General features: G+C 46.3%; 1 protein-coding gene across 1 annotated transcript in view; it reads left to right on the forward strand.

Annotated features, from left to right (window-relative positions):
• Window positions 1–24,582, forward strand: part of BOC (BOC cell adhesion associated, oncogene regulated) — a 70,389-nt gene that overhangs the window by 20,700 nt on the left and 25,107 nt on the right. Inside the window, exons 2-3 of the mRNA XM_058555792.1 lie at window positions 15,064–15,242; window positions 15,915–16,193. Of these exons, the coding sequence (XP_058411775.1) occupies window positions 15,161–15,242; window positions 15,915–16,193 (361 nt within the window). The 5' untranslated portion in view covers window positions 15,064–15,160. The remainder of the gene's footprint in view (window positions 1–15,063; window positions 15,243–15,914; window positions 16,194–24,582) is intronic.

A 24,582-nucleotide genomic window follows, 5' to 3' on the forward strand; every position in this document is an offset into this window, starting at 1 on the left:
GAAATGGACTTGGTGGTATTTATGTTACCTAACAGGGTGAATGTAAGTCTTTTCAACCCCTTGAGCTTCCTAAATGCCCAGCTTCCCGGACTAAGAAAAAGCTCCCTCCTTGACTGTGTGACTACAGTTCTCTCTCCTCTCTGCCATGACCTTTGGCCTTTGTGTCTCAGGTCGTTATTTGGTGAGTACCTAGAACTGTGTCAGATGCTGAAGATGCCCCTGTGAATGAGATCCTTGTCATTTCTGATCCTTGAAGCCTTTGGTCTAGCAGTCAGGAGCACCATGAATAATGAGTGTGATGGTGCTTCCAGGGGAAGTGCAGGGCTGGAGGGGACAAGAGCTGGGGCCTGACCACTGCCTGACTTAGAGCAGGAGCCGGACGTGCCTGTTGAAGGAAACAGTTTCCTCAGGCGCCTACTGCTCTTCTCATTCTCCTTCCCCACCTCATGCTTAGACGCTACAACGTGGAAGACTTGTGTCCTGCATGAGAACCACAGGGGCTCCCAAGCCAGATCCCGCAGGGAGAGAGGAAGGGAGATAGCAGACTCACGCATCATCTTCCCCTGCTCAAGCTCTGCTTTGCAGTGGGAGCACCCTTGGGGGTTCAAAGGACCCAAGCTCCAAGGACTGAATAGAGTTAGGCTTGGAAAAGATTTTGGAGGAGGTCTTTCCAGCTTAGTAAATGTTCACTGAGCACCTACTCTGTGTCCAGGAAAGACTTGTCAACAAGTAAGTTACTATACAGTGAGAAGTGACAGTGACAGAGCTGAGGCTTAAGAGATCCTCCCAGGCTTCTGTTAGCTCTAAGCCTGTTCCTACCTTAACTGATGTTCTTTAGTGGATCTTCCAGGACTAGGCTGGGAATGAACAAGGATGATAGAAGGGAATTCTTTAGGACTTGTGGAAGGGGCTGTGCTGAGCAGGGCATGAGTATGCACATGTGAGTGTGTGCGCGTGTGCTCAAGTGTGTGATACTTTTATTTGTCATTCTTCTGATGCCTTTGCTCGTGGTTCTGGTTCCTTGCCTGTACTTAGGAAAATCCAGTTTATCTTCGACTCTGATCTTTTCTTGAGGCAATGCTGCATTTTAATTTTGGTATAACAGAAAGATGTTGTCAAAACTGAGTGTTGACTAGGTTCCAAGTTCTCTAAGGATGGGAAACTGCCTAGATCTTCTCTCCGTCCCCGCCACCCTCTGTTCAGTGTGCGGCACCTGGTGGGTGCTCAGTGACCTGAACTCTGCCCTGAGCCCCACCCAGGACTTGGACCTGCTATCAGGAGTGACATGGGGGTTGCCAGCTCTTCTGTCTGCTCTTCTCAGCATGGACACTAAGCAGAATGCCCTTGTTCATCCTGCTCCACTTCTGAGCCAATCCTGTTACTTTTCTGGATGATATGGGGGAAATCCCTTTTCTGTGGGTCTGTGTATCTTGCAGAGTGAGCATTGCTTGCTCCCTGGTGTATTTCCTGGGATAATACAGCCTGTTCTCCTCAGGGCCCCATTGCTTTCAGTGAGCACTTTCAGGTGGAATCAATGGTCCAGCCGCCTTCTCCTGAGCCTGCTTAAAGTAAGGGTTGTGTTCACACTCAGACCACTTGTCCAATGGGATCTTTTTCCCCTGGTCCGGAGAGATTGGACTTTAAGCTGTTAAGAACTGCCTTGAGTGCTGTTCAGGTGCTGGGACTGGTGTGTTCATATACCTTGTCCGTGCTGTCTACCCGGGCTCTGATTAATTTCTTTTACATTGGATCTTGGTCAACTGTGAGCACCGGAAGGCTTGGGAGGGCACGCTTCTGTTTCGTCTCCAGTCACTGTGTTACTGTTTTACCTCATGGTTTACTTGTGTGGATATAGCCCTGGCGTTGGCTGGCATTAAAAACAGGTGGAAAAGGAGCAGGAGGTTTTGCTGGGGCTTTGTGCACGCACAGATAAGGTTGGAGGTGAGCTCCTTTCTGGGCCTGGGAATGGGGGTCAGAGAGGGATTGGATTGGGGTATGTTTTCCTTTCTATAAACACTTCTCCATAACTTCTTGTCCCAAATGACCTACTGTCTGTCTGACAGGGATCTTTTCCACATTCTCTCCAAACAAGTAGAGACACTACAGAGAAATTATGATCATTATCATCATAAGAGTGCAGAAAGAGGGCATAAACTGGCGGGGGGGCGGTTATTAGCTTAAGTGATATAAATGTTGAGTGGTGTTGGGTGGAGATGGAGAGGTTAGAAATTAAGTCTTTCGGCAAACTTGAGAACACTATAGCCTTCTCCATGGGTCTCCTGTCCCACGGGGCTATTCTATAGGTAGGTTAACCTACAGGTTCTATAAAACACTGTATAGAATGTAGGTGGTACCTTTTTTTTTTTTTCCAACAAAGAATGTTTCTGGAATTTCTGATGCATGTGCGTAAGGCAGCAAAATCAGTCCATTGCTTAATTTTGTACAGCTCATAAGGAACAGTGAGTGAAGAGATGATATCATATGTGTCTGGAGTTGTTAAAATGCAACGTCTTTAAGTCTTAAGGACATTAATCTAAAAGCCCACCAGGCGGCAATGCCACTGTATGAAATTAAACCTCTAGTGAATGGCTTTCAGTAGAAAAGTTCCATGACACCTGTCCCCCTAAATTATTGCATGTTGTGATGTGCCAGGCTGCTTTCACACGTAATCTTATTCACTCTTTTTAGCAGCTCAGCAAAGCAGGTGTGATCATTCTCATTTTCACAGAGAGTCAACTGAGGGTTGGAGATCAAGTAATTTACCCAAAGCCACCTTCTACCAAGGGTAGAAGTGGCAGTGCTCATATCCAAACCCAAGGCTCATGGTTTCTTAATACCTGATCCTCCTGAGTTCCAATGCTGTCACTTAGTAGAGAAGCTATGTCTATAATACAAATTTGAGATAAGCCCGAAAATCTTTATGTGGTAAAGCATCAAGAAGGGTCCCTCCCCATCTGTAAAGCAGGGACAATAACACTCCCTGGATTGTGAAGATGAAAAGTGATCTATGAAGCCCTGGCACTGGGCCTGGCACATGGTGGGAGCTCAGCATATTTAGTTGCCTTTCCCACATCTCTGCTCTCGTCCCTCCTGCCCTCCCTATGCTCTTTCTTTCAGGCCTGAACCTGTCCTCTTTCTCAACAGCTTCCCTCTTTCTCCTCTCCCATCCCTCTCTGCCTGCCTCCTTCCACCCTCCCCTCAAGCTCAGGGCCATGGTGATGCTGTGTAGATGACACGTAATGACAATGACGGTATCCTCCTGGATTAGATCCCCTGCAGTCCAGTCACTGCAGGAAGCCCGAAGCCTCAACCTGAGTTCGGTGTTTGTTTTGGGAGAAGAAAGAAGAAGGAGAACAAAGAAGGTCCTTGAGTGAAACCCCAAGCCATGGGAGTGTCTGCAGGGCCACTGACTTCAGTTAGGCAGCTTGCCCCGCTCCCTCCAGGGCTGCCCACTCTGACCTAGGGTCCCTTTGGTTTTGAAAAATGAAGGCCATGGTTAAGTCATTTCCCCCCAGGAAAACCTCTTGGTTCCACCACTGATAACAGTGTGTCTCTATGCATCCGTCCCATAGGTCCCTGGGTCAGATTAACATTCCTTCTCAATCCTGAATTTCTAATCTGAACAGATCCCTTCAGTTCAGCAACCATTGACTGAGCCCCTGTGATGTGCCAAGGCTTTTCTAGGTGTTAGGGTTACAACCAAGATAAGCTGAACACATCCTTGAGTTCAGGAAGTTGATAGTCTGCTGTCCGAGGGAAGAGGTAAGAGGCATGTTGCAGACAGACATGTGATCAAATCCATAAATCATTGTGGGAGTATTATAATAGGTGTGCAAAGTGCTGTGGAAACTGGGATGAGGAATAGTCAGTGGAGGCATCATATGGTGACATTTGAGGTAAGTTTTGAAGGATAATTAAAGAGTTCCTCTGAAGGAATGAAGGGCGAAGGAGAGATGGTTCTGGTAGAAGGGAGACAGGCTGTGAAAATACAGCTTGCCAGATTTTAGGGCTGTGGGAGGAAGACGTGGGAAAGGTTGACTTTAGCCTAGTTATGAAGAACCTGGAAGGTTGTGTGAAGGAGTTTGAACTTGATTTAATTGTACTCAGTTGATGGCATCAAAGGTGGGTCTGTTAGCTCATTTGCTTGTCTGTTTTTAACTGACCTCAAAAGGGGAAAAAAATCACCCATAATTCCTCACATTTTCAAATCAGCTGCTTTTATTTGTTTCATATTCCCTTCTAGGCTTCACCCAACTGCTTACATGTTTTTTATAAAATGAGATCTATGTTTTTTTCCTTAACATCTTTTAAGCATTTTTTATGTTGCTACTTGACCTTTATAATTAACATTTTTAATGGCTGCATAATAGTCCAATTATTATGCCACAAGTTACTTAAAGCAGTATAGTAGAGTGAAAAGAACCAAGGGTTTTAGAGTCAGGCAGACCTGGTTCAAATCCTGACTCTGTGATTTACCATCTGTGTGATCTTGGACAAAATATTTAATTGCTCTGAGCTTTAATTTCTTCATTTATAAAATGGGTTGATTATATGCCTATCTTACAGGACCATTGTGAGAATTATATCAAATTAGATGAACTCTGGATTATGGCCTATGGGAGGTACTTGCTCAATGAATGGTAGCTGCCCATTTATCATCTTTACTGTTTGGTTGACCTTGGTTCTAGAAAGAAGGTAGGTGATAGTGTGGAGGCTGATTAGGTGGGGAGAGGAGAGAGTCAGGGAGCCAGTATGAGGGTTCTAGACCTGCACTGTCCAGTACAGTAGCCACTAGCACATGTGGCTATTGAGCACCTGAAATGTGGCTAGCCTGAACTGGGATGTGGAGTAACCATAAAATACACATTAGATTTAGAAGACTTAGTATAAAACAAAATATGAAATACTTCATTAATTTTTATATTGATTATATGTTGAAATAATATTTTGGTTATATAGTGTTAAAAGATATTAAAATTATTTTCATTTTTTTAAATATAGCTACCAGAAAATTTTAAACGATATGTGTCTTGCATTGTATTTGTATTGCACTGTGTTTCTTTGGCTGCTCAGAGTTAGAGTCCATACAACTGATCAGATCCTGGAGTAGAGAATCTGGAAGAGCCAAGAGACAAGGATGAGTCTAAGGTTGGGCAGCTGAATGGATGGTAAAGCTTTACATGGCTTTAGGGAAGACAGAACAAGAGTCAATGAGTTTGAGTATATGTTTGTATAAGCAGGTCCTTAGTGGGTGTCCTCTGAGCAGGGAAATGAAAGGCATGTATTTAGGCTAGACCAGAGTAGGTGTCCCAGCTTTCCTTAAGGGTTGGCCATTCGGGCCCTCACCGTGTCACGCACATCAGTGGTACGGTTACTCACCAAAGTGCTCATCTCAGGGAAGGCTGGGAAGAGCTTGGCTGCTGTGCTGAACTCCCAGAGTGCTCCAGGACGGGCTCGCAGTGGGGCTCCAGGTGTCCCCACTTGCTCCTTTGTGGAGCACTCTTCTGTGACACATGCTACATGCTGGAGTCAGAACAACTGGGAAGAGGGCCACGTAGAAAAAAGCAGTTGGAGGGGAAGGCTTGTGCACGGAGGGTGAGTGCTCTCCGAGTCCTGTAAGACCCTGCTCAGTTGTGTGTCTTCTCCTCTGGTTTGGAGTCCTCAGGGGAGAGGCATGACTGCCTTTTTGGGTCCCTACTGGATGCAAATGGATATGATGCTGAGGCTGGCTTCTGGGTAGCATTTTAGATAACCAAATGCTGTTTAGGTTTCCGAGCCGGGAAATGGAATTTTACCTGGCGCTTGAAATATCCACTGTACCATTTCCTGCAGGTTTGTTGGGATATAGGGCCTTAAAATCAAGATAGAAAATAGAAGCAAAGAAAAATTATAAGGTCTTTCATGTACTCTCCTACGGTCGCAACCCCCAGGTTGAGCTTAGGAAACATCAGATTTATGATGCATCTCAGTGGTGGGTAAGAACAAGGAAAGGAGGATATATCAAGTTTGGCATGCACAAAACGAACTATAGCAGGCACCAGTATCTGCCTTGATTTGAGCGGTTTTATCTGACTCAGCCTGCCTGACTTTGGCATTGGATGAGGCGGGTAACAAAAGACCCCTGTCACAGATACTGGCATCACTGTGGCAGGGGCATTTTGCTTCTGTTAAAGCCATTGTCACCCATCTGAACCCTCATGGCAGCTGTCAGTCTGGTGAAGGGTTTCAAGGTCTTGGTCAGCAGTAGTGAAGCTATAGGAGCATATATGTGGTTCATTCATTCAGCCTCCATTTCCTGAGCTCTTCTGTGTGCCAGACACCGTGGCATCAAAGTTTCAACTGTAGGAAAATACCTGAAAGTTCTTATCGTGTTTCTTTGCTTTTATTTATATCTTGATTTTAAATTTGTGATTTTTACAGTCACAGAACAAAAGCTTGATGTTGCACAACTTACAAAACTGATTCTTTATTCTTTGAGGAATTCTGTCATATCTCAGTTGCCAATTTGACTTTTTCTGAGAAGTTGAGAGAAATGTACTCTGTTCCCTGCCCACAGTGTCTGCCCTTCATTCCTTTTAGGCCCTGGGCAAAGATCACCTCTGACCTCAGGGAGCCCAAGTCTCTCTTCCAGCAGATATACCTATGACAAGGCTTAATCTAGACAATTCACTCCATCAATGCAAAGAGACTCCATATGCCTTTAGTTTGGCTGTGGCAGACCACAACGGTCACGTTTTCCTCAGCGCCAGACTAGCCAGAGGAGGAAGTGGGCTCCACTTGGCAGGCTGGTGGGTCTTCTGCCCCTACAGGGGTTTGTTTCTCAAGTGGATTCATCCCATTGCGACACCTGTGGCTGTTTAAGGCAATGTGGAGAGCTAGGAATTGGCCACAAGCCTGATGCCCGCAGGAGGTAGGTGTCACTGTCTTTAATGACCTTAAATTGACTGGGATGGAGATGGGGGTGGTGTTGGGATACCTAGGCGTGGATGGCTGAATAACTGAAGGTTTCTGTGCTCCAAGGCCCTGATGGACCATACCCACCCACTACGCCATCTGACACAAGCACACCTGCACACCTGCGATACCACGTGCTCCATCCCCTGAGCAGAAGCTACACCCCTCTCCCCACTCTGCTCTCCTGGGAGCTCCCACTTCCCACCTCTCCGCACCAACTCCAACCGCCACCCCACGCCAACACCACCTTCCTCACTCCTAACCCCACCTTCCTCACTCCTAACCCCAGAGTCCAGCCTTCTTGCCTGCCCAGGCCTCTCCAGATTAGAGCTCTCTGGGGACCTGGTCCTTCTGAAAGAAAGAAAGAAAAGGGAGGAAAAACAGAAAGAAAGAGGGAAACAGAAGAATGAAACAGGATGAAGGGGCAATGGTGCCTTGAGCTATCTCACTGCATTACAATGAATATGGACTCTATTAAGCTCCGTTCTGCCTGTTAGTGTTTCCCGGGGCAACACAGCCCCCATATGGCAAGCATGCAGCAGATTAGGGTAGGCCCCAGGGCCTCATTGAAGGCCAGGGGCCTGACTGGCAGTTGAGCCCCCTCCCACCTCCCCCCTACTCCTCACACTTGACACTGCCTGTGTTTATCTAAAGCAAGGAGGGGGCACCATTTGGAAGGTTTTTGTCCATCTCTGAGCCAAGGGAGAAGAAGGCTGGAGGCAGGGTGGGGAGAGGGAGGTTGAGGGAGGAAGGCGGGTGGGGTGGAAAGGGGACAGGCAAGGAGGGAAGGCCTCATAAATATTCAAGAGGAGCGGTGAATGGAGAGAGAGAAATAAAGCAGATGGAATTCGTGTTAAAGAACAGCACAATCACCCTGTTTGGAGCCCTCCAAAAACAAAAAAAAAAAGAAAAGGGAATGGCCTTCTAGGAGTGTAGGAGCTGCGTTTATCCAATTAGCAGGGTTGTCAAATTGAATTTATATGGAATAGGGGTAGGGGAAATCAGGAGTAAGGAAGAAAGGAAGTGGTTTTCCTTTTCTCTCTTTTTTTCAGTTTAGCAATAAAAGTTTGTGGTTTTTTTCCCCTCTCTCTCTCCGTATGGGTAAATTTTAAAAAAAATTCTTTAAAGAAATGAGGCTATTTTCAGGAAGGGTTATGTGTGACAGAGAAATGAGACTGCGGGAACTTCTTCCTCAAGTGGTGGAGGTGGGAGAGGATCAGACTCGTCCAGTGGGCAGATCAGGAGACCAGACTTGCCCTTCACTCAGAAGCAGAGGTGCCTTCTCTCTGCAGGGGGGCTCCTCCCTGGAGCCAACATGCTGTGTCCAGGCTTCTCTTTTTTCCTTGCCTGGATGGTGAAGGGGTCCACCTCCCTGAGTAGAAATAGGTTCTGTCCAAGCTGGTTAGCAGCTTGTTACAGATTTTGGGTTCAGCGTGAATGAGGAGCCCAGGTTTTGCTAATCTCCCCAAAATGCCACTTCAATCATATACTCCCTTCTCAAAACCCATCAACAGTTCCTCTCTGTCTACGGTGTGAATTTCATCCACAGCATGACCCAATCTCAATTTCCTGCACTGCCTCTTTTCATTCTTCTAGAATAGTCTCCAAAGTGGGGTGGAGGGTCTGAAGGGGAAATACAAGAAATCCCATTGGGGCACTGGAGGAAAATACTAAAGATTCTCCTAAGGCTTATTTCTATCTAAAAAAGGAATAGGAAAGAAATTCAGCTTTCCTCATATTTAGTACCAGAGTTGACAGTAGTGCCCTTCTTTAGTCTGGATGTCCGGCAGTGAGGTGTCACGATGGTACCCAGAGATCTCCACTGGATGGAGGGCTTGACATGTGGCCTCAACTGCTTGTTCATTCACTCCCCAGTCTTCCTGTTCTCTCCTAAGTGGATTTACAGATTATATTATTTAGTTTTAACTAAATTAACTCACAAAAGGACAAGTGGCTTAAAGAGATTGCTGCAAAGAAACTGTGGGTTGAAGAGTATGATGATAATCCAGGCACAGGCAAACAGGAAGAAAACAGCCGAGCTGACCCTTTTCAAGCCCCGTTAAGAAGTAAAAACAATGGTAATGGAGTCACGTCTGATGAGAATTCAACAAAGTAATTAACACTGAAGCAGGCTATTTGAAAGAGATTACATCCATATCATTAGTGATGAACCTAATCCTAAACAGACTTTCGGTCTAAAGGCGTTAGCTTAATGATAGCATGATTCATAGGTCATTAAAATATGGTTTCACTTTTACCTACTCTTTTTAAAATTTTAGTTCAGCAGTACATGCATTTAATTTGTAAATAAATATGCATGTATTAGGGATATTTGCCCAGACTATTTCACTCATATAGGAGATCAGAAAAGCTTGGAGACGACTGTTCAGGATAAGCCTTCTGTGACAGCCAACTCTTGAGGCCCCACCCTTCAAACACCTGCTTTCCCACCAGGTCACTGTCACCTTCCTAAAATGCCCTCCATCCCTTTACATATGCATACCCCAAAAGGGCCCAGTTTCAAACCCTATATCCAGAAAACCTTTCCTGAAGACCAAAATTGAAAATGCTCTCCTCCCTCTGCTCTTACTTGCCACATCTGGTGACTGAATTGGTGATCAGTGAAGGTTTTAGAGGACAGATGCTTAAGTTGTTACATGAGAGTAATCCCAAAATTTCAGTGGTTTTGTGCAACAAAGGTTTATTTCTTCTCCTGTCCTCGATGGTGTTGCCTTCTTCCATCTTGTAGCTGTGCCTTCTGAAACATGTGACATGTGGACACTGGGACTGAAGAAGGGAGAAAAGCAGCTCTCTGGTTCGTTAGCTCCTAACTGCGTTGGCCCAGAAGTGACACTTCATTGGCCAGCACTAGTCACATGGCCCTAAGCTAACTGCAGAGGAGGCCGGGAGAGGAGCTTATGGGTATTTGCTAAGCACTAGCTGACTTAACGTCTCAAGCTCTGTTGTAAGCTCCTTGGACTGAATCCATCTTCTAGTACAGTACCTTGCATACTGTCTGGTGGGTATGGTAGAAAACAGTAATATTTTTTTTCTTCCCAATAATAATAAAATCATAACACAGATAGTTTTTTACATGAAGACACATATAAAAATTTAGATAAGGAATAGGCTAGAAATATATTTAGAGCCTGGCTAGAGCATGGCTCATACTTAAGACCATCAAAACCACTGTTCTTCCCTGTTTGACATCAGAGTGGGTAGGTAGATGTTCCAGGTGTTAGTCTAGAACTGTGCTGCCCAGTGTGGTAACCACTAGCCCTTTATGGCGAAATTAAAATTAAAAATTCAATTTCTCAGTCTCATTAGCGACACTTCAACTGTTTAATAGCCACAAATGGACAGTGGAAATATAGGATGTTTTCGTCATTGCAGAAATTCTGTTGAAGGGGTTTGTGTGAAGAACGGTAAGGGATTGCTCTAGATAAGAATGTAAATGGTAAAAGAATGAGAACAGCCACACAGAAAGTTACTGTTACAGAGAATGATCCAGGTGACATTATTTTTATGCATAAGAAAGTAAATTCAAAAACCTTCTAAATTTAGAACTTCTAAAAGCAGTTCTAAGCAGTTGGTTAATATGACCTCAGAAACAATTTGCTGGGAGGCAGTGTCGGGATAGTGGCAAGAGCACTGGACTAGGAGACGGAAGACCTGCCTTGTAGCCTAAATCTCCCTCCTTAATGAGCTGGAAGACCTTCTGCAGGTCACTTAGCCTCTCTGTGCCTTGCCTTCCTCGTTTATAACTCTCGGTATCTGTTAGGTATTACTCTAAGCTATTGTTTTATTTTCTCTGAGGTCCCTCCTAACTTAAACTGTTTCCTTTTAATTAGATCTGTGGATAAAGGTACAACTTTTTAAGTAAAAATGACCTTTCTTTCTTAATTCCTTCTCCTAAGTCTATCTAAACTCATATACTCAACCCTTGGAGAATTAAATTCACTGGGTCCCAAGATTTCCCCCAATGCCATTCTGCTGTGCAGGAGTACCACCCTCTTTCTTGATGCCAGGGGGCTGCCAGCACTCACCTTCCAGACACGTGACACCTTCTAGGAGCAAAACTTCTCTCTGCCCTCAAAGACAGTCGGGAAAGGTGAATCTTCTGCTACAGAATTGGGAACATGCAGAAAATGTAATTTGGGGTCAGAAAGATTTCTTTTTCCACGTAGCTAACCCCTTTCAACCAGTGGAACAAAAACTTGTGTCAGATCTTGTTCTTGCCACTGAAAGAAAGTTGTTTACCAAGTGTTTCTACGCTATCTGCTCGATCTCCTGCTCTCCTCTACAGCTCACCTTGGTCATGGGTCATAAGACAACCAAAGGGTGTGTTTGTGTTTTAGATTGTGGAGCTTCCTTTCTGAGGGAGCTACAGTGGCCTGGGTGACCCTGGGATGAGAGGTGGCCGCCTGTGCCCTGTCTCACTCCAGCTCCAGCCGGTCAGCCCGCCCTCTCAGGAGAAGGTGGGGCTGGCTGCCTCCTGCCCGTGATCGACTCTCAGTTGTTTGTAATTTTCTCACGAAATAAATACTCTGAGGCTGTCATTTCTCATGCTTGGTCTCAACCCCGGAAGCGTATTCTGTTGTTGTTTTTGGAAAGTTTAAAAAACGTCTGCTCAGAGGAGATTATTTCAGTGGAGAACGTGTTTGTCAGCAGTTAAACTTCTCAGACATGTTTTCTTTTATTTTTCGTGTCCCAATAACCCTGAAAAATAGCACGTACCTGGGCCTCCATGAGGAATTCATGGCAGGAATTCATTTTCCCTTCTCTCTACTTTTGATTTTTTTTTTCTTGATCTCTCCTCTTTTTCTGAGACAATGCATAGAGAATAAGAAGGATCTAGACATACTTTGCGTTGCCAAGAAAAATAACACACCTTACTGTTGCCTGCACCCATCTTTGAAACGGTACCTTGTTCATTTCACAGTGGGACAAAGTTACTCTGCAATTAGGTACTCCAATTAAGCCTTACTTGCCTTTTTTTTTTTTATCATTAAAACTTCTCAGAAACCTGTATCTTTGGAATTATCTTTCTAGACCAAACTCAGGAGGTAACTTGGTCCAGGAAGTAACTCAGTTTCCCCAGCTGCTGTATGAGATGCATCACAGCTACAGTGCTTCCCCCAAACCCTGCATTTTTGTCACGGTTCTGCTTTTATGTGAATGAGGCCCCATGTGCCCTGCTTTGGGGTCATTAAATGGTACCTGCTTACAACTCTGTCATGGGGATTAATGAGTTAACTCCTTTCTGTCTTTTTGGATACCTGCTTGCTTTTACTCCCTGACCCTCCCCAGCTACATTCTTTTCTCTTTGTTGCTTTTAAAAGCATGATGGTGGCTGGCCAGCAGCAGTGGGGTCTGTTTCCATTTTGAACCTTATAAATTACCGAGGGTGCAGAAGTAACAGGAATTGTTTGGCTGCTCCTCGTTAAGCAGGAGGGGGTCTGGGCTGAATTTCCTCAGTAAAACCCTTGTCGACTTTACAACCCAAACACCTCTGTAGCCGCTCTGCGCTCAGATAAGAACCAGCCCTCCTGGCCCTCTTGTCTGCCTGTGTCCTTTTGGCCCTTTATTACTTTGTATTCGTTTTCTGCCTCCCTCCGTCCTTCCTTCCTTCCTTCCAGAAGGAGCAGGTGTCAGCAGTCTCCTTAAGGGAAGCTGGAGCATGTCATGATCAAGCGAGTTTCCTAAAATCCTATAATTGGGAATTTGTGCGGTGTTCTAGATCAATAGAGTATTTCATTGGGAAAAGGTAGAAAATTAAAACAAGTATGTGGAAAATGGCGAGGATGCCAAAAACTTGCTCTTTGATATTGCTTTGTAAACATGTTAGTAAACTTCTCCTCTAGAAATCACTGTTAAAATTGCTCACTGTTCCACATCACCCTATTCCAGCTCTGTTAAGCACCCATGGGCACAGAGCACTGATAGAAAAAGTGTGAAGAGGCTACTATTGTGGTTAAAAGCACAACCTGGGTTTCATTCCAGGCCTGAAGTTAGCAACCTTGGGCAAATTACTTAACCTCTGGAACTAAATTTCCCCACCTATAAAACGGGGATAATAGTGCCCACCTTGTAGGGTTTGTATGAAGATTAAAAGAACACCTCGTGCAAAGAGCTGAGCAAGGTACCTGTGGTCGTCACAGGCACGCCCATCTCTCCCGCCACCACTACTCCACCCAGCCACGCTCCCATCCTTTGCCGTGAAATTTCCTTAATTTCATTTTGCTAATAATATGACCGACCCTTTGATTTACTGGATTGTCTGAAAAAGAGCAAAAGCTCTCTCTACATCAAGAGGACATTATTTTAACTTGTCAGGAAAGAACTTTTGAAAAGGTGCTTTAAAAATTTTCTTTCAAACCCTCTTTTACAAAATGTCCCCTATCCTTTCCCAGAGCAGTGGAGGAGTCTTGGAGGTCTTCTGATGTCGAAGACCCGAGGCAAAGGGAGGGACTGAAAATCAAGGGAAGAGAACGCTTTCCTGGAAAACGTCCTGAACAGCAGTGTGGGGCTGGGTCCCAGATCTGGTTTGGAGGGGTGCTTGGTGGGCAGAGCAAACGGGGCCCTCTTGAATCTTAGCAGCCAGGTGAAAAGCCAAGGGCCAAACGAGCTTGGAAAAGGCCAAGGTTTAGGCCAATCCCAAGCTCTTCATAGAAAGAGCCCAAAGCCCAGCCTTTAGTCCCCTGTGTCAGGAGTGAGGATGTTGAAAGGCTCAGCACCAGCTCTTACAACAGACCGTGCAAGTAGTCAGAACTCAAGAGACGGCAAGCACAATGCATCTCAGCTAAGTGGCTTAACCACTTCCCCTGATTTTCCAGTGGTGACTGTAAGTCTTTGAAAGAGTCGCTGGTTAGATGAACTGGTCCCGAAAAGTTAACATTTTGAATATGTGTCACCCTCCTGGAAATATACTATTGATATCTCCACGTGTGCATGATTCAGGAAGGTGCATCCGCTGTCTAGATGGTTGGCCTGTTGTCTTCAGTGTTATCTGCAGCTCATTCTAATGCCTCCCTGACTAATAAGGACGTTGACACACCTTCTTTATTGGCCTAAAACATAGAAGCAAACTCTTGCTTTAGGCTGTGACAGAAGTGTGTGTTAGAATGTACACGTGCCTCTGTGATTTTGATGAGTCTTTTAAGGACCATAGCTTAAGGGAGGCATAAAGAAAGAATCCTGTGGAATGGGAGGAGTTAAAGTTCTCAGCAGGCAGAAAGAGGGTGGCTGAGAGCTGAGATGTGTCATCTGGTGGCTGGAGGTGCAGTATGGTCTAGAGCCCCCAAGGAATGTTCTGGGGTGGAGATGCAACACGGACAATCATCAAGAGCACAGATTTTGTAGATAGAAAACACCTGAATCCTAGCACCAGGGTCAGAGAGGAGGAGCGGGGCCTTGGGTGATATGTGACTTCTGTCTGTGTTTGGCGGGGTAGAGGTTACGAGCAAGCTGAGGAGGGTAGGTTGATTCTGGGAATCAAAGAGAGTTCACAGGGATGTAGGCGAAGAGCTGGGATGAATAAAAACCTGAGATCTTTGATGATTCTCTGAGACTTGAGGATTCATTAGTTAGTAACATCCCCAAATGAGGGATTCAGCATGCGTTATACATATGACAGCACTGTACACAGTAGTCTGTACTAGTGGCATGGCATGCCATGTGGCCGTGGACATCTGGCCTCCTGCAAACAGATGGTAAGAATAACTTCCTCCTTTCCAGGATCCATACCAGATATTCACTGCCCCGAGCCCTGGCCATGGCCGCAGGTCTCAGCCTCTCATATCCTGGCTCCATGTCCTTGTTGCTGTCGCTGCCCTGGGCAAGGCCCGGACGTTCTTACTGGAGTAGAATCACCTTCTAGCTCAAGGGGGCTACTCAGAGGAAGCTTCTCTTAGATGAGAAATGGCATGAGAGTGTTCTCTGGTCTTCCAGCAGTACAGTCAGGTCAGCACTGTGAATGTCACCAGTGTGTGTGATGGAAGCAGGAGCACGGGGACAAGCCAGGTCCTGTGGCTCCCACAGGGGCGTCCCAGGCGTTCTCACCAGGGCCACCTCTCTCTCTCTCTCTCTCTCTCTCTCTCTCCACAACAGAGCGTTGCAGGGGATCCCAGTACCTCTTTGAGTGACTCCGGGGGCTTATGGGCCGTTGGCATTGGACCCTTTGTGACACACCGTGCCGCGTGGGACGATGACAACCCCGAGAGGAAGGAGGCCCAAGGTCACGCTCGCCTGCCTCCTCTTGGCCACAGCAGGCTGCCTGGCTGGCTTGAGTGAGTGCTATCCTTCCCTTCCGCAGTCTGCCCCTCCTGGAAGAGCGCTTTGCCCCTGATGTTGAGTGGAAACAATAAACATTCTACGGCAACCCTTGAAGAAGGCTGCCTTCTTCCTAGATTTCCAAGAACGCTTCGTTCTCACTGGCCTTCAGGACCACACTCCATAACACAAGATGAGAAATAATCTCGACCTCATTTGGTTGTATTTTGGTGTCTTAATCATTTCAAATACATACCTGAGGAGGAAGAGTAATAGTAATAGCCGTCTCTTATTGAGCACTTACTGTATGAGGTTATGGCACGCAGTTTACATGCGTTGTTTGTGGCCTCACAACCACCCTGTGAAAGAAGTAGTATTAGCCCCATTTTACAGATAAGAAACTGAGGCTCAAAAAGGCTAAAGTCACATGGCACTGGTATTTAGATCCAGGTCTGTCCAATCGAAAGCCTAAGTTCATGCCTTTATACCCCACTGCCACTCCAGTCTACTTTCTGGGAACGAGGACAGGTTGGGGAATGGACCCAAAGAGAGTAGTTCGTTTGAGAAAGATCAACTCGTCTGGGTTGCTCAGCTCTGAAAGGCTCCCTGGGGGCTGTGCTTCTAAAATGGTCCTGTTGTTGGTTTATTGGGGGTGTCAGTTCATTGCTGCTTCCCTGTTCTTCCTCTAGACGAGGTCCCTCAGGTCACGGTCCAGCCTTCTTCCACTGTCCAGAAGCTCGGAGGAACTGTGATCCTCGGCTGTGTGGTGGAACCCCCCTGGATGAACACGACGTGGCGCCTGAATGGGAAGGAGCTGAATGGGTCTGACGACGCTCTGGGTGTCCTCATCACCCGCGGGACCCTCGTCATCACTGCCCTCAACAACCACACCGTGGGACGGTACCAGTGTGTGGCCCGGATGCCTGCAGGGGCCGTGGCCAGCGTGCCAGCCACTGTGACACTAGCCAGTGAGTGCTGCTCCTTTGCTCCTCTGCCATGTGCAGTCTCTCTTCCTCTCTCCCCCACCATTCATACCCCCTGTCATTAGTCTTACCATGAAAGGGGCCTTAAAAGCTGAAATTTCAAATCAGAGAGCAGTAGCTTCCCAGTAATCCCCAAGGGCTGGGGCCCTTTGTGCCCTTGGGAAGCTGCTCTCTGCATAGCGGCCATATCTGCAGTGAGTGTCTAGAAGGAGGGGAACTTGACATGGTTGAACTGCTTCTGTGGGCCCCAGTGCTGGGCTGTGCCATGCCTGTGTACTTGGTCCCTCTGTGGTTTTAGGTGTGGTTGTGTCACATACTTACTGTCCCACTCCATCCCTCACACTCTGTCCCCACAGCGGTTACGGTCAGAGCGTTGACAGGGCTATGCAGTTGGAACAGAGCCTGCCCATCCCATGGTTGGCCCCTTGTCTCTCTGAGGGGCAAGCATATTTCAAATGCCTGGAATATAAACAGTAGAACACAATGCAAAGGAAACAGTGACAAAGGGATAAAGAGAAGAGAAAAGAGACAGAAATTAGGTGACAGTTTGGTCCAAAGAGGATGCCCGGAGGAGACTTCATACGGCCCTTATATAGGATTATCACTTGGGTGTACCATGGTGCCCAGGCACAGTAGATGCGTTATCTGATTTCCTGCCCATGGTACGTATGGAAAATGAGACTTGACTGATGAAACAAACTTCCGAAGGCCACAGAGCAGCCCCAATGCCCGCTCTTCTATGCTGAGTCTACAGCCAGCAAATGTTAAGAATTCCCTCCCTGTTCCTGGAGCCTGAAGTGTGGTGAATGGGGGGAGACTTGTTGAGACTTCAGCGGTGTTTGAATTTAAACTTTGAGAAGATCTCTAGAGCTTGTCCCTCCTGCCTTGGCAGTGCCCCTTTCCCTGGTGGCCCACTTTGGGCTTCCGTGTCACCATTGTCATCACCCTCCTGGATGATGTGGTTCCAGGAGGTTGGTCCCCTTGAAATGGGTCATGCCTAAGGCAGCAAACTTCTGAAATTCTTCTTAAAAGTCAGCTAGGGGCCCTGAGGTGTGTGAAGCGGGAGTCCTGGGAGGAGGGTGGTGAGAGATGGGAAAGCAGAGAAGCCGGGAGAAAAGACCCGTCCTGCCCTCTGGTTCCCAGATCCCTGGAGGGACTTCCCTCCTGGGAGAGTAGAGAGTAGAGGAGGCTGCAGCAATATTCCTGTAAGCAGCCCTTGCCGGGGGCTGGGCTGAGCCTGGGCTGCATCTGGGAGCCCCCCACACAGTGGGAGCCACTTTCCTTTGTGACAGAAGGAGCACCCCTTGAGTCTGAGTGCCGGGCTCTGGGGACCAGGCTGTGAGTGCTCAGGGAGGGAGGCAGCCCTGGGCTGCTGGCTGGGCCTCCCCTAGCTGTGCTTGTCAGGTGTGGGGAGGAGCGGGAAGGAGTCATCTCATCATGGCAAGAAGGGCTGGGGTCAGAGGTACACTTCCTTCCTCTTTCGTATTTTAAAATTATAATTACAATTACGTTATAGAAAGTTTAGAATACGTAGAAAATGTCTCCCCTAAGCCCACCATCATCACACAACCGCTGTTATCATTTTGGAGTAACCGTTCCAGTCTTTACCCAGACCCACATTTTCACACTGTTTCAATGATACCACTGAATATACGGTTTCTATCCTTATTCTCTCCCCCTGGACATTGATTGTACAGTAAGCATTTTTCCATTGGCCATATGAGCATACATATTTTTTCTTTTTTATGGAGTATAAAATGCATCCAGTAAAGGCATGACCCGTTTCAAGGGGACAAAGTGCATTAATCTTAAGTGAACAACCTGATGTATTTTTCATATGTACACTTCGTGTACCCATCACTCCAGCAGCTTCCTCATGCCCCTTCCCAGTTGATCTGTCTCCTCAGTCCCCACCAGAGCAGGATCATAATTACTAATGGCCATAGAGCATCCCCCAGTGGCTCTGCCATAATGGACGGAACCCTTTTCCTGTTGCTGGGCAATTAGATGGCTTCCAGTTGTTCATTATTACAAAGTGTGCCTTTTAGCAACATTTGTGCCTTTAAAGGGTGACCTGCTCATCTAGGAGGGAGATTTCATCTGCAAATGGTCAGCACATATCCATGAAGACTCAGGAAACTACATAACCATTCATTTGGCTGAATTAGGAGCCAGGCTGAACCTTCTGTTGTTTCGAGAAAGGCAGAGTTGGAGAGTAGGTGGTTTATTTTGGAGCCCTCCTTCTACTTCAAGGTGTATCGGTCTGAGGAGAGAGAATTTATAGCCTTTATTTTTAAAAATTTCCTGGCCACTTCTTTCTCTGTTGCTTGAAGGGATCCGCAGTTGGCAGCAAGGACAAAGGGAGGGGTTTGGTTGCATCCCAAGAAGGCACAGGGAGAGAAGAAGGGGCTTGTACAGGAGCAAGCGAGTCTTGTTCAAAAGCCAAGAACTATTGGCTTGTCATTTAGACATGAATCAGAAGTGAAATGTCTGAGCCTGACTGGAAGGATGGAGAATGCTGGAAATGGAGGGAGCAGGCTTGGAGGGAGTTGTGTTGTGGGGAAGAGGGAGTTGTTGGGGTGGAACTGTAGCCTCCCAAACTTGGAGGAGGCCGTGACAGGGTGGCAGGAAGGCGGGAGAAAGGGGTGCTGTCTTTGGGTTAATGCCACGGGGGATTTGGCCCAGACTCAGCAGTTAGATTAAGTTTCCGAAAGCACATTCCTGAGCAGAATGGGGGCTGTGTTTTGCTGGTTGGCTGATGTGCGAGGGAGGCTGAGCGTTAGAGGGGATTACCGAAGGCACGGTCTGCGTTTAGAGGCAAGGCCTGGCAGCGGCGTGCCGGGGCACACGCACGCACCCCCGCCCACACTCAGTGTCTCGGGCTTCCTTTCCCTCTGGCCTCCTCTGTGTGCCTTCAGATGGTCATCCTCAGACAAAGCGCTTGCTGTTTGGTCTACCTGGCAAGATACTGCCTCCTGCATTTTAGTGAACTCCTAGAGATCCCTGGAAGCTTTCGATGATGGGGGCTAGGACTGGCTTGAGGATTTAGGGATGTGGAGGAGGCCTCTAGCAGAACTTTCCTGATCCAGACCTCTTTTACTCCAATGCTGGGGGATGAACTTGGACTTTACCCCTACCTGGTGACGTCACTTCTGGTCTTCACCTGAGGTCTCACCTGTGCACTCCCACCCTCTGCTCTGGGTTGTCCTGCCTGTGGATAACTGCTCTCTTCACGCTGGAGGTGCCCATCCCACTCTTCTCTGTGGAGCACTATTTTTCCTATTTAACCTAAACTTTATTTATGGTAAATCTCTCTTGTCGCTAATGCCTCACTTCAGACCAGCTTGTCTAAGGCTGGCTTTTTGAAATGCTCTTGACTTTGATCTCCTTTCTTCCTCTTACCTTTCTTTTCACGAGCTTTCTACCAGGAGGCGAACCACTCTGCGTGGCTCAGACGCTCCCACGCTGCGCACCTGAACCAACAGCAGACACTGCCAGCGGACACCGTATTTGTTCTTCCTGGACCCCGATTCAGCCTTAGAATTGTTCCAAACACAGCATAGCAAGTAACTGTGGCCAGTTCTTCAGAGCTGGATACAATGTGGAAGCTCTTTTCTATCCCTTACCTCCAATAATCTACCAGGCAAATAAACTCCTACATAAGTCTTCATTTTTAACTTTTTTCTATTTTTTTATTCTTGAATTCTCCCAATTACCCTATCATCCCTAGGCTCTAGTCGTAGTTGGAAATAAAATAGGCGATAAGTGGGTAATAATTCTGTATGTGGGAATTTTGGTCCTCAAGCTAATGTGAAATCTTAAGCTGATGCTGCTTTAATTGAGAGCAGATCTGTAACCCTCCCTAAGGCCTGTGAGCACTAAGACCAGGCGTGGACTCCTGAATTAGCCTTTCTGGCATCAGAGAGCAGAAGGCAAGGCAGCTGACAGGAAAGAAGGACTCCCCTTAGGCAGCTGTCTCCATGACTCTGTGACTTTGTGGGAAGGTCAGAAGGTGACAGGGGTCCTTTGTTACCATAATTTAACCCATGAGTAAATGAAGAGCCAAACTGGAAAAAACAAGAAACAAAAAAAAAAGATCCTGGGTATAAGTTTTAACTCTGCCACTTAAGAGTTAATGTGACTTTGGGCAAGTCACTTAATCTCTCAAATTGCCACAGCTGTGAAATGAGAACAGTATTAATTACGTCGTCAGTCTCATGGGGTGTTTTTTGAGGATCAAATGAGAGAATATGTGATAGTAATATTTTGAAGTATTTTATAAATTCCGGGCTTTATTCATTCACCCATTTGGTCAACAAACCTTTGTGGATGGAGCATCCAGCCCTGTGCCACCCAACTCTATTCTGGGAGCAACCTTCAGGAAGGCAAAGCTTGAAATCATAGCCAGAGCCGAGAGAGGACAGCTTGTCAGGAAGAGAGAACTAACCATTGCCGGTGATGTTCTTAGCTCCCTATATACACGTATTCTCAAACCCAGATTCCCACCTCTCAGCCACCTTGGAGAGCAGCCCATGGTGCTACTGCAGTGGTGTTGTCCCTCTCACTTACGGCGCTGCCCTTGTATGCCTCTGTGGGTTCACTGCTGCCTGTTCTTCCAACCAGACCATCGTCGGTTTGCGCTGGCAGGCTAGGCTGACCTGGCCCTCAGCATGGTGAATTCCACAAACAGAAGTCATGTTTCTTTTTGCTCAGTTCCCCACAACTCTGATTCCCATCAGATGCTTCCTTGAGGTTTTCTAGGCTCTGACCCTGAACCAAAATAGGCCATTAAGGACCGCTGTAGACAGTTCTTTCTTAAAATATTTCTAGCTTCTTTTATCCCTGTTTGGGTCAGAGTTCTCTAGTGAAGCAGAATCAATTATATATATGTATGTGTATATGTATATATATATGTATGCGTGTATATATATATATCTGTATATGTATATATATATGTATATGTATATAGGGAGAGAGAGAAAGGGAAAAAGAAAGAAAGAGAGAGAGAAAAAGATTTATTTTAAAGAACTGGCTCACATGATTGTGGAGGCTGGGAAGTCCAAAATCCATAGGGCAAACCAGCCGGCTGGAGATTCGTGAGTCCCACTTGGGAAACAGCAAACCATCTATTCTCTAGCACTGAGTTCAGTATCTGGATGTTCCGAGATTGGTGTCCTGAGAATTGGAGAGTATTTAGAATTTCCAACAGAGCCCAGTAAGACCCAGTCCCTACTACTGAGGATCTCTTAGTCTGATAGAGAAGATGGACAATGGTAACATGTTAGCCATAAGGCACCTCAGACCCAGGAGCTGCCTAACAGAGGTGTAAACAGATTTTAATGGGAGCTCAGGCTAATAGTGATTCCTTTCAATTTCAGGGGATTGAGGAAGACTCAGGAGTTGAGCCTTGAACAATGTGTGTGGGGCAACCTTTATCTCTGATTTTTTGAGTCCTCACATACCTTTCTCAGACTTCAACAGCTAAATTCAGCTTTCAGCCTTGTGTGCGTAGACGTAAGCCTGGTGCATTTTCCGGGATGGTGTAGGTACTTCCATAGTGAGTTTAATTTCCATAGTGAGATATTTCCATGGTGAGTTCAGTCAAATCCGGAATCTAGCCCCCAGGTGATTGTGTCTTTCTTGCCACCCCATCCTATTCCCTTTTCCCTCCCATTTCTCACTGTTTCTCATCTCTTTTCCCTTTGAGAATGTATGTTTTATGATTAAGAAAGAAGACCTTAGAGTGTGCTTTCCAACACCACCCCTCTCCCCCCGTCTGGTTCAGCCTGCCAGTGACTACTTGACAGAATAAGAAGGAACCATTGGCTCCAAATTGGAAAAACATTTGTTGTTGGCTTGGGCATCTCAGGGAATCCTGTGTAAGCCTTTTGCTTTGGGATGAAGAGGTGGTGGTGGGAAGAAGAGTTGGGGGAGGAAAGAAAACACAGGTGGTTCCCGAGCTGCCTCAGGAAGGGAAGAGTGTCTGCCAGCTGAAGGCTGGGGCTGAAGACACCTGGCAGGCTGCGTGCGATTCTGCCTTTGCCGGGAGAGAGCCAGCTCTGTGTGGGGGTGTGTAGTTGGGCAAGGAGAACTAGCTTGAGCTTGAAATTTAGCTTGGTACCATAAGTTTTCTGTTTTACTTTGCTAGTTGGACAAGAAAATTATTGAAAAACAGCTTAGAACCAAAAGATGCTAAGCAGCTTGAATGTCTGAATTATATTCAGATATTATTCAGCCATATTAAGCCTTTCTGCTTTCTACTGGATACAGGCAGAAATTCACACCTCACGAGCATTTCCCCTGATATTCTGGTGGAGTCTTCAAATGGCATTGGCAATACTAGTCCCATCAGGCCTGGCGCAAGTGCCCAGACAAATGTGTGGTGTAAGCTCTGCTCAGGGCGTCGTGGCAGCAACTGTCTGCCTTAAACAGCCAGAGTTCCAGTTCTCTATTTAGCAATGTCAATATTTACCAAACGAAGACCTCAAGTCCATGGTGCATCTTCTACCAAGGACATGCTTAGAGCTCTTAACCTACCCACTCCTCTCCTGAGTCTATTCTTTGCACACACAGCTACGTGCTTAAATAAAATCCGAGGTCCATTCTCTAAGCTAAGAGAAAAGAGGAGGACCATATAGTGTGTTAAGCAGGTACAAACTATAGATTCTATAGAACCTATGGACCAGAACAGCCTTTGAGAAGCCTTTTGCACAGGAAGATGAGAGAGGGATTGATTAGCTTACTTGAAATCACTGGAACCCTTTAAGGAACATGATGCAAGATGGTTCCTTTAAAATGAAAAAGCAAGAATCAAGAGAGCAAATGAGCCCATTGGTTCCCCCTTTCTTGTGTGTGGAAAAGTGTAGAGATTTCTACTTTGATCTTGTTTTTAGACTTTCAGCCATTTTTGGAATCTGGTAATAACCCCTAGAACTATAGAACAGTGAGTCAGTCCTGCAAATGGAACAAAGTGTTCACATCTAAGATAAAGGACTATCACTTAATAGTGAGAAAAAATGTAAGCAAAAGGGGAAAAAAAAAAAAAAACTTGCTGAGGCAGAAACAGCATTTTTTTTTTCCTGTAGGGAAAATTGTGCTTAATTTTGAGTGACTGTATTCCTCTTCTACTTAAAAACGTTTGAAGACTCCAGGAATCACCGAATAAGACTCAGGCTGTAGTGTGATTCGTAAGCCCCTCTCTCAGCCCTGCCTCCCACTCTAGACCCAGCAAACTCCACCATGTCCTCAGCACATCTTGCACTTGCCCCTTGTTTTTGGAATGGCGCTCCATCTACCTGCAACATCTTGCTTTCCATTCCTTTCCCCAGAAAGTTCCCACCTCCCTTGGCTTAATGAATTCTGTCTCCCTTTTCAAGACTCAGCTATCTTCTCTTCTAGGAATCTTGACCCCCTCAATTTCCCAAGTCTGGAGGGGGTTCTCCTCTCCCCAGCTTCCTCACATCCTGGCTTTATTTCCATAGCCCTCTCCTGCCGCAGTCTCCTTGCCTGGAGGGTGGAACTGTTGCTGTTCATCTCTGTGACCACACTGCTTTATGCAGGGTCTGGCACACAGTAGGCCTTCAGTGGATGTCTAGAAAGAGGAAGACTCCCAGATAAAATATGTTTGAAATCTAGATCAAGAAGGGTATGCAGAAGGTGAACAAAGGTTTCTTCACCAAATTCTGATATATTAAACGTTTTAAGGAGGTAAATAAGAGAGGATGAAGCAGATTCAGGATATAAACAGGTTGAAGATACAAACAGATTCAGGAAGGGTGTAGAAAAATTGTTGGATGTTAGAAACATAAAAGGCTATTGAAGAGAAATTGAGATGTTCAGAGAGACCTCTGGAACCTTTGAAGGGAGATGCCCGTCAATGTGGCTCCACGTCCTACTGGACACCTCAGGAGACACCGTCAGAGATGGTGGGTGGGTGGCTTCGGTAGCCACCTCTGCTTATAGGAATATGTAGTTCCCAGATGTGTGGGCAGAAAAAGTGGGAACCACTGTGGGCCCCACTGGTCTTCGGACAATGCCGCTGCCTCTCCCACCTAGAATTCTGTTGTTAAGGTCATGCTGAAGTGCTCATCTCCATTCTTCCTCTGAGCGCCTATGACTCCATTTTCTCCCTCTCTCTCTTCCTGCCAAAGACTGTGCCAGGATCCAGCTCTGGCTCTGATGAGTCCAGACCACCAGGATTCACATTAATTTTCCCATTGCTAAGTTTATAGTTTATACTTGGTTGATCAGAGAAATATGTGTGATGTGGGTTGCTGGCAAGTAAATCTTTTTTTCCTTCTTCTCTCTCTCTTCAGTCTATTTTTCAAACCCTTTCATTCCTTCATCTAGTCCAAAAGCAACTCCCCACTTCTGC

This window comes from Diceros bicornis, chromosome 15 (assembly GCF_020826845.1).
Source record: "Diceros bicornis minor isolate mBicDic1 chromosome 15, mDicBic1.mat.cur, whole genome shotgun sequence".
In the NCBI taxonomy this organism is placed as follows: Eukaryota; Metazoa; Chordata; class Mammalia; order Perissodactyla; family Rhinocerotidae; genus Diceros; species Diceros bicornis.